Source organism: Chelmon rostratus, chromosome 24, assembly GCF_017976325.1.
Source record: "Chelmon rostratus isolate fCheRos1 chromosome 24, fCheRos1.pri, whole genome shotgun sequence".
Classification (NCBI taxonomy): Eukaryota; Metazoa; Chordata; class Actinopteri; order Chaetodontiformes; family Chaetodontidae; genus Chelmon; species Chelmon rostratus.
This window is the reverse complement of record NC_055681.1, coordinates 1,238,347-1,250,000: the sequence shown is the minus strand read 5'-3', so window position 1 is coordinate 1,250,000 and position 11,654 is coordinate 1,238,347. Positions and strand designations below refer to the sequence as shown.

The 11,654-nt window shown below is 42.8% G+C and overlaps 2 protein-coding genes across 2 annotated transcripts in view; one reads left to right on the top strand and one right to left on the bottom strand.

Annotated features, from left to right (window-relative positions):
• Positions 1–2,475, top strand: part of LOC121627597 (protein EFR3 homolog B-like) — a 13,382-nt gene extending 10,907 nt beyond the window's left edge. The window contains exons 20-24 of the mRNA XM_041966577.1: positions 734–867; positions 1,144–1,235; positions 1,317–1,362; positions 1,471–1,577; positions 2,032–2,475. Coding sequence (XP_041822511.1) covers positions 734–867; positions 1,144–1,235; positions 1,317–1,362; positions 1,471–1,577; positions 2,032–2,166 — 514 coding nt within the window. The 3' untranslated portion in view covers positions 2,167–2,475. The remainder of the gene's footprint in view (positions 1–733; positions 868–1,143; positions 1,236–1,316; positions 1,363–1,470; positions 1,578–2,031) is intronic.
• Positions 2,476–3,733: 1,258 nt separating this feature from the next.
• LOC121627642 (pro-opiomelanocortin) lies at positions 3,734–4,502 on the bottom strand. Its single transcript, XM_041966664.1, has 2 exons — positions 4,386–4,502; positions 3,734–4,273 (listed from the first exon to the last, which is right to left on the bottom strand). The coding sequence occupies exons 1-2, from the start codon at positions 4,500–4,502 to the stop codon at positions 3,734–3,736; spliced, it is 657 nt and encodes a 218-aa protein (XP_041822598.1).
• Positions 4,503–11,654: the final 7,152 nt, after the last annotated feature.

Genomic DNA, 11,654 nt, shown 5'->3' with positions numbered 1-11,654 from the left:
GGATGTTTGAGATATGTATTAATTCGATTGCTAACCCACAAACTATGATGGAATATCACTGAAGACATGACCTCAGTGTCCTCTATGGTAGCTGATGAAGATGATGTGAACTTCAGTCCTATGATTGCTGTTGCTTCCTGTCTCAGTCCTGTGTACAAAGTAACAGCTGGACATACGTGGAAGAAGTACCGAGATCTTAAACTGAAGTAGAAGTAGCAATACTTCTAAATAGTAAAATTATTAGCTTCAAAATATACTTAAAGTACTGGATGTAAACGTAGTCATTCTGCAGATTGGCCCATTTTGGAATCATATCTGTAAATTAATTATTGATGCACTAATGTGTTCATCAGTTTTATTTAATGAGATGATTTACATTTTGTCTTAATCTGAATCTTCATAGTAACTAAAGTTGTCAGATAAATGTCGAAAAGTACAATATTTGTCTTTAAAGTGTAGTGGAGTACAAGCATAAAGCAACAAATGGAATTACTAGGTAAAGTACAAGTACCTCAGTATTGCACTAAAGTACAGTATTTGAGTAAATGTTTTTAGTTGAATTCCACCACTGAAACGGCAGTTCTTATAGAGGAAGTCCACCAGTTTGCTGATGATGCACTGTTTTATCTTTTATCCAGACTCAGACTGGGACTGTTACTCACAACTGTGATAAATATACTTCAATATTGAATCTGTGTGTGTGTGTGTGTGTGTGTGTGTGTGTGTGTGTCAGACTACCGGAAGGTGAGCTGAAGGTAGACGAAGCCTTTCTGTTCGTCCAGTCAAACATCTGCGAGGCTCTGACAGGAAGCAGCTACAGTACACACACAGAACGCTTCAATACACCATACACACCTCAGCTAACAGGTATGCACACACACACACACACACAGGTATTAACACACTACTAATTACCTTCTCTGTTTGTTGAATCTAGTATTGCATTATTATTCTCAGTCATACCACAAAAACCTGCTTGATTTGTCCAAAAATCTGCCTGTAATTTCTTGTGTGTAAGCATGAATTTAAACTCTGTGATGTATGTAAGCAGCCTGAAGATGGCGCCATACACAGTGCTCTCAGGGTACTGCGAGTACTGCTGGACTGCTTCGGCCTGTGATACTGTGTATGTGTGTGTTTCAGATGAGGATCGTCTGTCGAAGAGGAAGAGTGTCGGAGATGTCATCTCTATGCAGATAGACATGGACCCTCAGCACTGTCCTGATAATCAGCAGGTACCTACCTGTCTGTTTACCTGTCTGTCTGTCTGTCCTACCCGTCTGTCTGTCTGATGATATCTCTCGCTCCTGTCGCAGCCTCAGACGGAGCAGATCACCTTTGAGACGCTTAAGAACGCCATCGGTAAGTGATCGATCACAAATCAATAAATTCAGATGACAAAAACAAGGTGCAACACTTTATTTTCATTTAGAAAAATGATGTGTTTTATTTTGAAATTGTGTTCTGCAGAGGACAGAGGCAGTGTGGAGGAGGAGGAGAGGAGGAGGAGGATGCAGGTGGTGGAGAGGTTTCAGACGGCTCCGTTTGAGGAAATAGCTGCTCACTGTGGAGCCAGGGTGAGTGACCTCTGACCCCCCCGTCTCCCGCCTCTGCTCACTCTAACTCTTCGTCGTTTTGTCTGAATTGAGGTGGCAGGTCGGTCAGTCAGGCGGCGGATCAGGATCATTATGTTGCTGCTTTCACAGGTAACAAAAGAATCCACAACAAACCGATACGCCGACTGAAGCTCTGTTTAGTTACTTTGACTCCAACCAATCAGCAGTGACGTATTTGTGAGGAAGCAGGTGATGTTGATGGAAGTCCTTCTGTAAACACCCTGGGCCCGTTTCTGTGACTAACGATTCTTTTATTCTGGATCAATCTGCTGATTATTTCCTCCATGAATCGATCGATGGTTTGGAAACTTTGTGAAAATAGTGCGAAATGTGGTGACGATGAGGCCAAAGTGACTCGTGAAACTCCAACATCCCTCCGTTTTCTAATCGTGTGAATAAACTTGTCTCTTTCCAGACGTCTCTGCTTCAGTCTAAACTGGATCAGGTCTTTGATTTGATCATCCGTCCTCCCCCGTCTCCGTCCGGACACTCGCCGCCTCGCTCGACGCCGCTCTACGAGATGAAGTTTCCTGACCTGTGTGTGTATTAGTGTCACAGAGACGTGCAGCAGTGATGTCGTGACCGTTGATGCTGATGTGCTTCCTGTTGGCGGGACAGAAGGAGGTATGAGAGGAAAGATGGCGGTCGGGAGGGACAGACTCACATCAGACTCACTGGAAATTTGACTTCACGTCTTTTCATTTGTGTCCTGAAAAGACAGATTTGATCATTTAGATTATTTAGAAATTGACTGACCGGTTTATTGTTGACCTTGTCGTCCTTGTGTCGTGTTTTCTGCTGTGAATGTGGGAGATTAGCCGCTGTGATCACACGTGAATCTGTTCACTGATGCTCTGGATTCGCACCGCTGTAATAAAATAATGCACTTATGCTTCTGTTCTATTGTTTCATTTCGTTTGTTCAGCCCCCCAGGGCTTTGGGGGCTGCTCCTTCTTCCAGGGCCTGTCAACTTCACGCCATGACAGATGGGGTCATACATGAACGTGATCAGTTTTGGGATGTCTGTGTTTATTTTTCCTCTGTCCTCCTCTCACTGGTCTAAAGTTGGAAAAGAGTGATGTCATGTATTTCCAGGCACCAATCAGGTTTCAGCAGCGTGGTGCGACTCGACGTGACTCGACGTGACTCGACTTGGTTTTCCACCTCTCTTCACCTCGGTCGAGGTTCTAGGCAAACTAAGCGGTGGAATTTGTGTGTTTGTGTCATGTTGACGATGTCACGGCAGTTTCATGCAGCGTCGCTATGACGATTAGCGAAGAAACCCGCCCACACCGACGAGGTACTATCAGAGAAAAGTACCCGGTGCCTGAGCCGAGCCGAGCCGAGCCACACCAAACACGGCTTGAATGTGATGAGAGTCGGTGGGTTCGTTTGACCTGATGGAGTTTTATGAGCGTGTTTTCTCTCCCGACTTTAAATCTGATTGTCGCTCCTTCGTCATGAGTATGTGATGTAAAAGGAAACGTTCCAGCTTTTATGAGCTTTAAGACTTAGTTCTGCTAAACTGCTGCTGTTATTCAGACTTTTTCTTGTTTGTTTATCTTTTTCCACCTTCCTGTCAGTGTATTGTCTTGCTTCATCCCCTCACACCTTTGGTATTGTATTCAGGTTTTAGATAAATGTACTGTTTTTACAATAACATCTGTTCATGAAGCCATAGACTGGGTCATACGATGCAGGAATGACAAACTACTGCACCGACTCTCAGCCGCTTTGTCAGGTTGGTGGAGGCGGGGGTGGAGTGGTTGTGGATGGAGGCTGCTGTATGTGCCGCTCTGAATGTGGCTCATGTGTGAAGGTGGAAAAGAACGATGTCTCTTCTTCTGCTTGCAAATAACTCTTTATGTTTCCATAGAATTTACACTTATTTACATAAATCAACAAATATCAAAACACCTGGTCACTCTGTCTTTACCTCTCTGCAGTCATTCAGGATCAAGTTACAGACAGCGCTTTCTGAGCTTTTTATTGGTCACTAATTTGCAGCTAACAAGCTTCCTCAGCCAATGAGAACTCCTCTGCCGGCTATCAGCTGTGTGAAAAGTTCTCTCCCTCCCCTCTTCCTCCTCCATCGTCCCTCCTCTCCCTCCCTGCTCTCACTTCTGCTGCTGCCCGTCCTTGTTGATGATGTTCTTGAAGAGCGTGAGGAGGGGTCTCTGGCTGCGCTCGTCCCAGCTCTTCATGAAGCCGCCGTAGCGCTTGCTGGCCGGCGGGCCGCTCCAGCGGAAGTGCTTCATCTTGTACGGACCGTCTTTCTTCTCCTGCATGTCCCCGAGAAGCTGCTGCTGCTCCTCCTCCGCCTCCTCCATCGCCTCCTGAGCCTTCTCCTCCTCCTCGGCTGCTGCCAGCAGCTCGCTGGCCAGCTCCCGCCTCCTCATCTCTGCGGGGAAAACCTCGGCGGACTCCTCCTCCACGCCGTTGGAGGTGTAGACTTTGATTGGGCGGCGTTTTCGGCCGACGGGCTTCCCCCAGCGGAAATGCTCCATGGAGTAGGAGCGTTTGGCCTGAGGGGAGGAGGAGGAGGACGGGAGGCTGAAGGAGGAGGGGTCCGATGAAGGCGGAGGTTGGAGGTGGGCGCTGCCGGGGATTATGGGGGTCTCGGCGGTGAGGTCGGAGTGACAGAGCTGGATGCACTCCTGCAGGAGAAGATGAGGCGGGGAGGAGGCACAGTGAAGGGGGGAGACAGGGTGAAAACATTTTCTCTCAGCTCCCAAAGACGCCACGATGTGTAAAACATGAGACAGTTACCAGCATGCTGCTCTCAGAGTTCAGCTCCTGACAGCTCGGGTGCTCCCAGCACTGACTGACAGCTCCTCTGGCCACGCCCACAACCACCACCGCCACCATTAGCCACGCAGGACACATTCTCCTGTGGGCCAATCAGAGACAAGGACACAACGACGCATCACACATGGAGGCAGATGATGTTTTTATTGATATTTCTTTTATAGAACAGATAAAATATATCTATGCAATTAATTTATAATATGAAATAATAATAATAATAATAATATAAACATGATAGAATGATATAACAGAGTTTATGTTTTATAGTAGTTTCTCATGTTTGATAGATGCTGATTAATCTTTTTAATTATTTTTTCTTTTTAGATTTTTGTATTAATTAACTGCACTTTAATACACGTAATAGTAGTTGTTGTAAAATTATGTATTATTTGATTTACATCACTTACATTCTTTCTATTTTTCTTCTTACATGTTCTCATATTCTATACTGTATATACATGCACATTTTTTGTATTGTTTGTGTGTATTATAATTTGTCTCTCTTCTCTCCAGAAATGTCTGTTTGTCATTGGCGAAGAAACCAGCCCAGTTTTCAGGTTTGTGACTTTATATATTTCAGGTAACGTTACAGATTTTTAAAGGTGTATTTTGTGTATGTTATATTCATTTAATATCTTACATACCTATAACTTTTTCACTAATTAATTTTCACATATAGATTTACATAAAATATAATTTATTCTACAAATTATTACATAGGTTTAATTCAAATCTTTTATGTTATTATTCTGACATATCCAAATATATATTCTTATTTATTAACTTTAAACTAACTTTTGTCTTTAATGTCATCATCAAGTTATACTTAGTCGCACCAAATCACCTCTGTGTTCAATCATTTTATCATGTTTGATTCCATAAATCTAGATCCAATAATTAATAATAATCATTTATTTACTACGAACTTTTTTTAAATTATTTTCAGACTTTGGTTTATTTATAAAATAACATTTTAAAACTCAGAAGTGTTCTTGGTATTGAAAGATATTCATAGTTATAATAATAATAATAATAATAATAATAATAATAATGCAGATTCTTACCACACTGTCCCGTCTCTTTGTCTCTCTTCTGTCTCTTACTGCTGGTGTTTTCCTGTCGTTCGGCCGCTGGATGGAGATTTCTGTCGTTTCTCTCCTCTTCTGTCGCTCTGAGAGTTCGGTCAACTTTTATAGTCTGTCAGCCAAGGTCACACACACACACACACACACACACACAGTTAACGATGTCATCACCAGCGTTCATTCATGCCCGTAAACGCACTGCTGCATGAAAAGGGACAATCAATGAAATATCCCCCTCCTCTTCCTCACACAAACACACACACACACACACACACACACACACACACACACACACACACACACACACTCTCCAATGAAAACCCTGTAACTCCTTAAGATGAACTTTTTCCATTTTTCCTTTCATTCACTCTCAGTTTTGGCCTTTTTGTTGTTGTTAGTTCTTTGGTTACATGTTTTTTTTATTATTATGTACTGATTTTATTGCTTTGTTGGTTTTCAGCTGGACTCCAGATGCAGTTTGTAGAAATGAACCATGATGAAGCAGAAGTGGACCCCCGTCACCCTCCGACTCAGCTTAAAACTACAAATACAAAGGAATGAAAACACCGAAAGGTGAAGATACGAGGTTTTCCCAGGATGAAAGCAACGTGTCAGACACACACATTGCAAATCTCCATTCTCCACCTCGGTGCTACTGCCGTGTTAAATGTCAGCCGGCAGATTTGGCAGATTAACACCAAAGCGACATGTCGTCATCGTAGAGAAGACGGGATTCAGACCTGCCGGTCAGGGTGTTCGGTTACCCCCCCGCACACCTGCTGCAGCATCTCCTCTTTGTCTGAAGCCTCGGTGTCACCAGTGGTGAACCTGCAGAGGGTTTATCTCATTTAACGGACCACCGGGGAAAGGTGACGAACATTAAGTCCACCTGGAAGCGCATTAAGGCTCCGTGTCTGCTCAGACGTTCTCTTGAAGGCTCTACGTCCTCGAAGACATTTTCTTAGTTTTTATCTGCTGAGAAGTCCTCTTCAAGGTTCCACATTTAAAAGAATCATTTTTAAGGATCTACAAGGCTCCATGTCCACCAGGAAGCTCTCTTTAAGGTGCTACGTCTTCTAACATGTTGTCTTCAAGGCGAACATGAACTGTGAGCCTCTCTTTCAGCTTTGCCTTCTCCATGAAGTGTTGTTAAAGGAAGTTTAATCTTTTTAAAGGATCAGCACCCTCTAAACTTTCTACCCCCTACCAGAACAAGGGTCTGTATCCAATCCCTACTTTCATCTTTGACTCTACCTCTTTATTTTCTACCCCCTACCCGAACCAGGGTTTGTATTCCCACCCCCTTTTTATTGGTGCAGTTGGTGAGAGGCAGGGGTAGATGATGGTAGTGTGGCATCTAGGCCTGTGGTAGCATTGTAGCAGCTAACAATAGCTAAAGCGGTGGTAGTATGATAGTATCTTAGCAGTTAGCATTGGCATCTAGCAGTTAACATTAACAGTATAGGTGAATCTAGCTTTATTGTCTTCTGTTCTTCTTAGCGGTTAGCATTAGCATTAGCGTTAGCTAAATGGTAGCATCGGAACTGTATTGTCTTCTTCTGTTCTTCTTAGTGGTTAGCATTAGCAATAGTTAAATGGTAGCATCAGTCCTGGCCACTACCTGGAGCATCTCTGGGTCAGTTGAACGTGGCAGTGCTGTTTGGATTGTGTAGGAGCAGTGTGAACTGGCACTAGGGGGGGTGACTCTGGGACGCCGGAGTTCACCGCCTAGTCTCCTGGAGGTGTCGTGGGACTAAGTAGGCGAAACACCGTTGAAGGGAGGTACCCACCTGATGACCGCCAGAGACGTGTTAGGAATCACTGCTCTTTGGCAGGTATAGAGGCAGATTAGGGCTCCAAGGTTCTTCACTGAGAATGAATCCTCTTTTTGAGCACAAGGATCTTGTGTTTAAATTAACTTTGTGGATGTTCTTTAGAGCTCTACATCCCCTAAACATGCTCTTGATGCTTTACACTTCACCTCTGTTGTCGACCAGGAGCGTCTCCCTGAAGCCCTGTGTCCACGAGGAAGTTTTCTTTAAGGCTCTACGTCCGCCAGGAAACTCTCTTTAGAGCTCTGCGTCCAAGCAAACTGACTTTGAGGCTTTATGTCCACTAAGAAATGTTCTGCCTTCGCTACAAGGTTTTCTTTAGCGCTCCAGGTCCACAGGAAGCCCCTCTTTGTGGCTTTACTTCCACTAGAAACTTTTCTTTAAGGCTTGACAGCCACCAGAAGCTTTTTGAAGCTCACTGTGAAGCTCTATCTAAACCTGAGGCTCCTGTTTTTAGGCCTCTGCATTTGTTCGCTTCTTTGAGAAGTTTCATCAATGAAAATATACGGTGTCCTATTCAGGTTCTTTTGGACATTTGTGCTCTCACAGGTAGTAGAAATAACAGAAACATTAAAGTAGCCTTATTTTTGTTGAGTCTTATATTTGTATTTTTGTAGTATTTTTGTGTGGAATATGTTTTAAGAAAAAAAAATATTTTAGTTTATTATAGTAAAAGCTGTGCTATTGTGCTTATAATAATGTCTACTTTACAGTGCTTTGGGTGTATGGACAATCTAAATAGTTTTCTGTTATATCTATTTCTACAACTTAACTGAAGCTTCGGCACTTCATGTCAGCCAGTCATAGTAAGGTCATTTCTCTGAAGGGCTGTTTTTTTTGTCTAATGGAACAAATTGAGCAGCATCTGGAGGCAGGCAGGTAAATACAAACCCATTAGACTGCTCTCACAGCCTTGAACCTCCATTCAAGCCATTACACAAACACACCCACTCACGTATGTTCAGGAAGGAGGAGGTAATGGCATGATGAAGCAACAGTCGGACGAGCCGGACTCAAGGCAAAGACACATTATCAGAAGTGGAAGCACTTTATTCACAGGCTGCAGTCATGAAAGTCAGTCTGCCTTTCTGTGAGTGTTTTGTCACTGTTAATATGTATGAATCTTTTATTTAAAAAAAAACACATTGTGCAAATGTCTTTAAGAGTAACTGAAGCAGGAAAGAGCAAATAAATAAGATGATAGAAGGTCGATGAGGAAAATCCAACCACAAACCACCAAAACATACATTTAATTTACGTCAAATCCTTAATATCCCCAGTAACAGTGAACAGTGATCAGTTTCAGAATGACGGCAGTTTGTCCATCAGTTCAGTGTTGTTCAAAGAAGAGGTGATGCAGCAGAGAGCCAAACATGAGCCTGACCCAACTGTTGCTGGCATCAAGTTATAAATGAGGATATCATTTTCAAAAAGTAAGGAATTTCTCAGTTTTAACATCTGATGTGTTGTCTTTGTGCCATTTTCAATGAAATATGGGGTTTCAGTGCTGTAAATTGGCTCACATTCTGTGTGTTGCCTGCAGCTGGAGCATCGATGGTGAGAAAAGGAATGGCTTCATTCACCAAATTTACAATGTGCACAGGAATCGGACTTGGCGATGGGGTGCACTGAACAATACCAATCAAAGTCAAAGGTAAAGTCAAAATGATGATTCACAGAAGAGAGTAATAAAATATTCCACATTATGGGACAAAAACTGCATAATTTGTAGTTAGAAGTTAGAAATAATACAGTTATTATGCTGCATCATGCTACATTTGCACATATTGTGCAGTACTGTCAAATACTGCATGGTCCACAGCAGGGGCTCCAATGTCACAGGCTGTGTGTGTGAGAGACAGTGGTGTTCCCACAGTGCCCCCTGCTGGCCACAGTCAGTGTGTGCAGACAGTGTGGTGAAGTGTAAATGGACCAGTCAACACGGAGCAGATACGATGCAGGAATGAGTGAAATATGGGTAGAAAATAACAATACATGGATAATTTATTCCTAATGTTATGTTTGGACTCTTGTCAGACATTTTAATTCAGTTGATTTGTTGTATTTGTGACTGTGCACTCTAAATGCACGCGCCGTCCCGCCAGGCCACGCCCATGTTATTTCCACCAATCAGAAGCGGTCGCCGAGTGCCTTTGATCTTTGACGTCACATTCGTCCTGCAGGTCGCCAATACTCTGAGGAGAAAACACGGATTAAAAGCGGTATTTCAGCGGTGGTTTTGGTTCACGAACACAGAGGGAAAAGTTAATTACTTACTAAATAGTTAAGAAATGGAAGCCAGAGACGCTTTGGAGATGTTTTGGGGAGCACGCGACAATCAACGCACCTGCGGCGGAAGGTAAAGCTAACGAGCTCGGAGGCTCGGAGCGTTAGCTTCAGCGCCGTGTTTTATTGATATATTTAGGCTTTTAGTTTGAATTGCGGTGTTTTTGAATGGCAGGTAAGTCTGTGTCTGTGTCTGTTGTTGTGTGGAGCACCTGTCAGAAACCAATCATGCAGTTCAGATTGGTCAGAAACGGGCGGTTCTGCATAATGAGTAGTTTTGGTATTTTAAGTATGTTTGGATGCTCATACTGTTTTCTGACTGAAGGCAAGTTTTGAATGTAGTACTTTTACATGTACAGGATCATCCATGAAGTCAAAAACAGGACGTTTAAATCCAGATTACGTGATACTGGGAGTACTGTCAGACATTAGGTAATTGAAGATAATAGTTTGAAGGACGTCCATGCATCAAGGTTGTGCTGTTAATCAAAGAGTCCATGACATCCCAGATGCCACCAGTGGATCAGACTCCAGACTTCCCAACAGCACGCCTTCCTGCATGGAGAGAATCTGTGGCAGCTGACACCAAGCCTCCTCACAGAGCTGAAGGTGATACCTGTGCACAGGTGTCACTGCCGATGGGTAAGCACGTTATGATTGTGTTAATTGTAGCTGAGAAACCAGAGTGTGATGTTCTCCTTATGAATCAAACATGTATTTCCAGGACCTCTGACTTGGATTCTTCCTCCCTGTGGTGAAGAAGTGCTGCCAGGAGCTCAGACGATGCCCCCGATGACATGATACTGGTTGGGATTTATCATGCTGCTGTCGAAGCTCTGAAGCTGGTGATGGAGCTTGTTGTTGTTCTTTTATTGTGATGTTGATATGCAGAACTGATGGAACATATTGGAGAAGTAGATGTATAGTCATGACTTAATATGTGGTTTGGTTTACACTTAAAAACTGACTGAAGTAATAAGTTACAGAAAGGCTTTGATATAAATCAGTTCAGGGGTTAATAAAGTTTTGTCTCATCTCCGAAATGTTTGTGATAATGTCTGTTTTTGTTCAAGTTCACCTGGAAGATGTGATGCTTTGAAGATAAGTAAGATTATAGAAGGCCGATGAGGAAAATCCAACCACAAACCACAAAAACATACATTTAATTTACGTGAAATCCTTAATATCCCCAGTAACAGTGAACAGTGATCAGTTTCAGAATGACAGCAGTTTGTCCATCAGTTCAGTGTTGTTCAAAGAAGAGGTGATGCAGCAGAGAGCCAAACATGAGCCTGACCCAACTGTTGCTGGCATCAAGTTATAAATTAGGATATCATTTTCAAAAAGTAAGGAATTTCTCAGTTTGAACATCTGATGTGTTGTCTTTGTGCCATTTTCAATGAAATATGGGGTTTCAGTGCTGTAAATGTGCTCAGGTGTGTGTGAGACAGTGGTGTTCCCACAGTGCCCCCTGCTGGCCACAGTCAGTGTGTGCAGACAGTGTAATAAAGTGTGAATGGACCAGTCAACACGGAGCAGATACGATGCAGGAATGAGTGAAATATGAGTAGAAAATAACAAAACACGGATAATTTATTCTTAATGTTATGTTTGGACTCTGGTCAGACATTTGAAGACAAAATCAGATCCACAATTTAACTGCAGTATATAACAGACAACAGTCACAGGCCTTTTTTTATCTCTAGTGAGAGATTTTACTGTCAAAATCCTGACATACTTTGACTGAAGTAACGGTTTCAGTACAAGACTAGTACTTGTTATGAAGTATGTTTATGTATTATGTACTTTTACTTCCTCCGCGACTGATTTCCGGTCAGTATCAGTCCCTGCCTGAGGACTGGTCCAGTTTCTTTTCTAACACCTGTGTCATCTCTGATAGTTAGACTTGACCTAATCTAATTTATTGTGTTGATGTATTTCATACACGCCATCAGTAATTATGTCGTTTTAATTCAGAAAAGTTGATTTGTTTTATTTATGACTGCACTCAAAATGCACGCATCGTC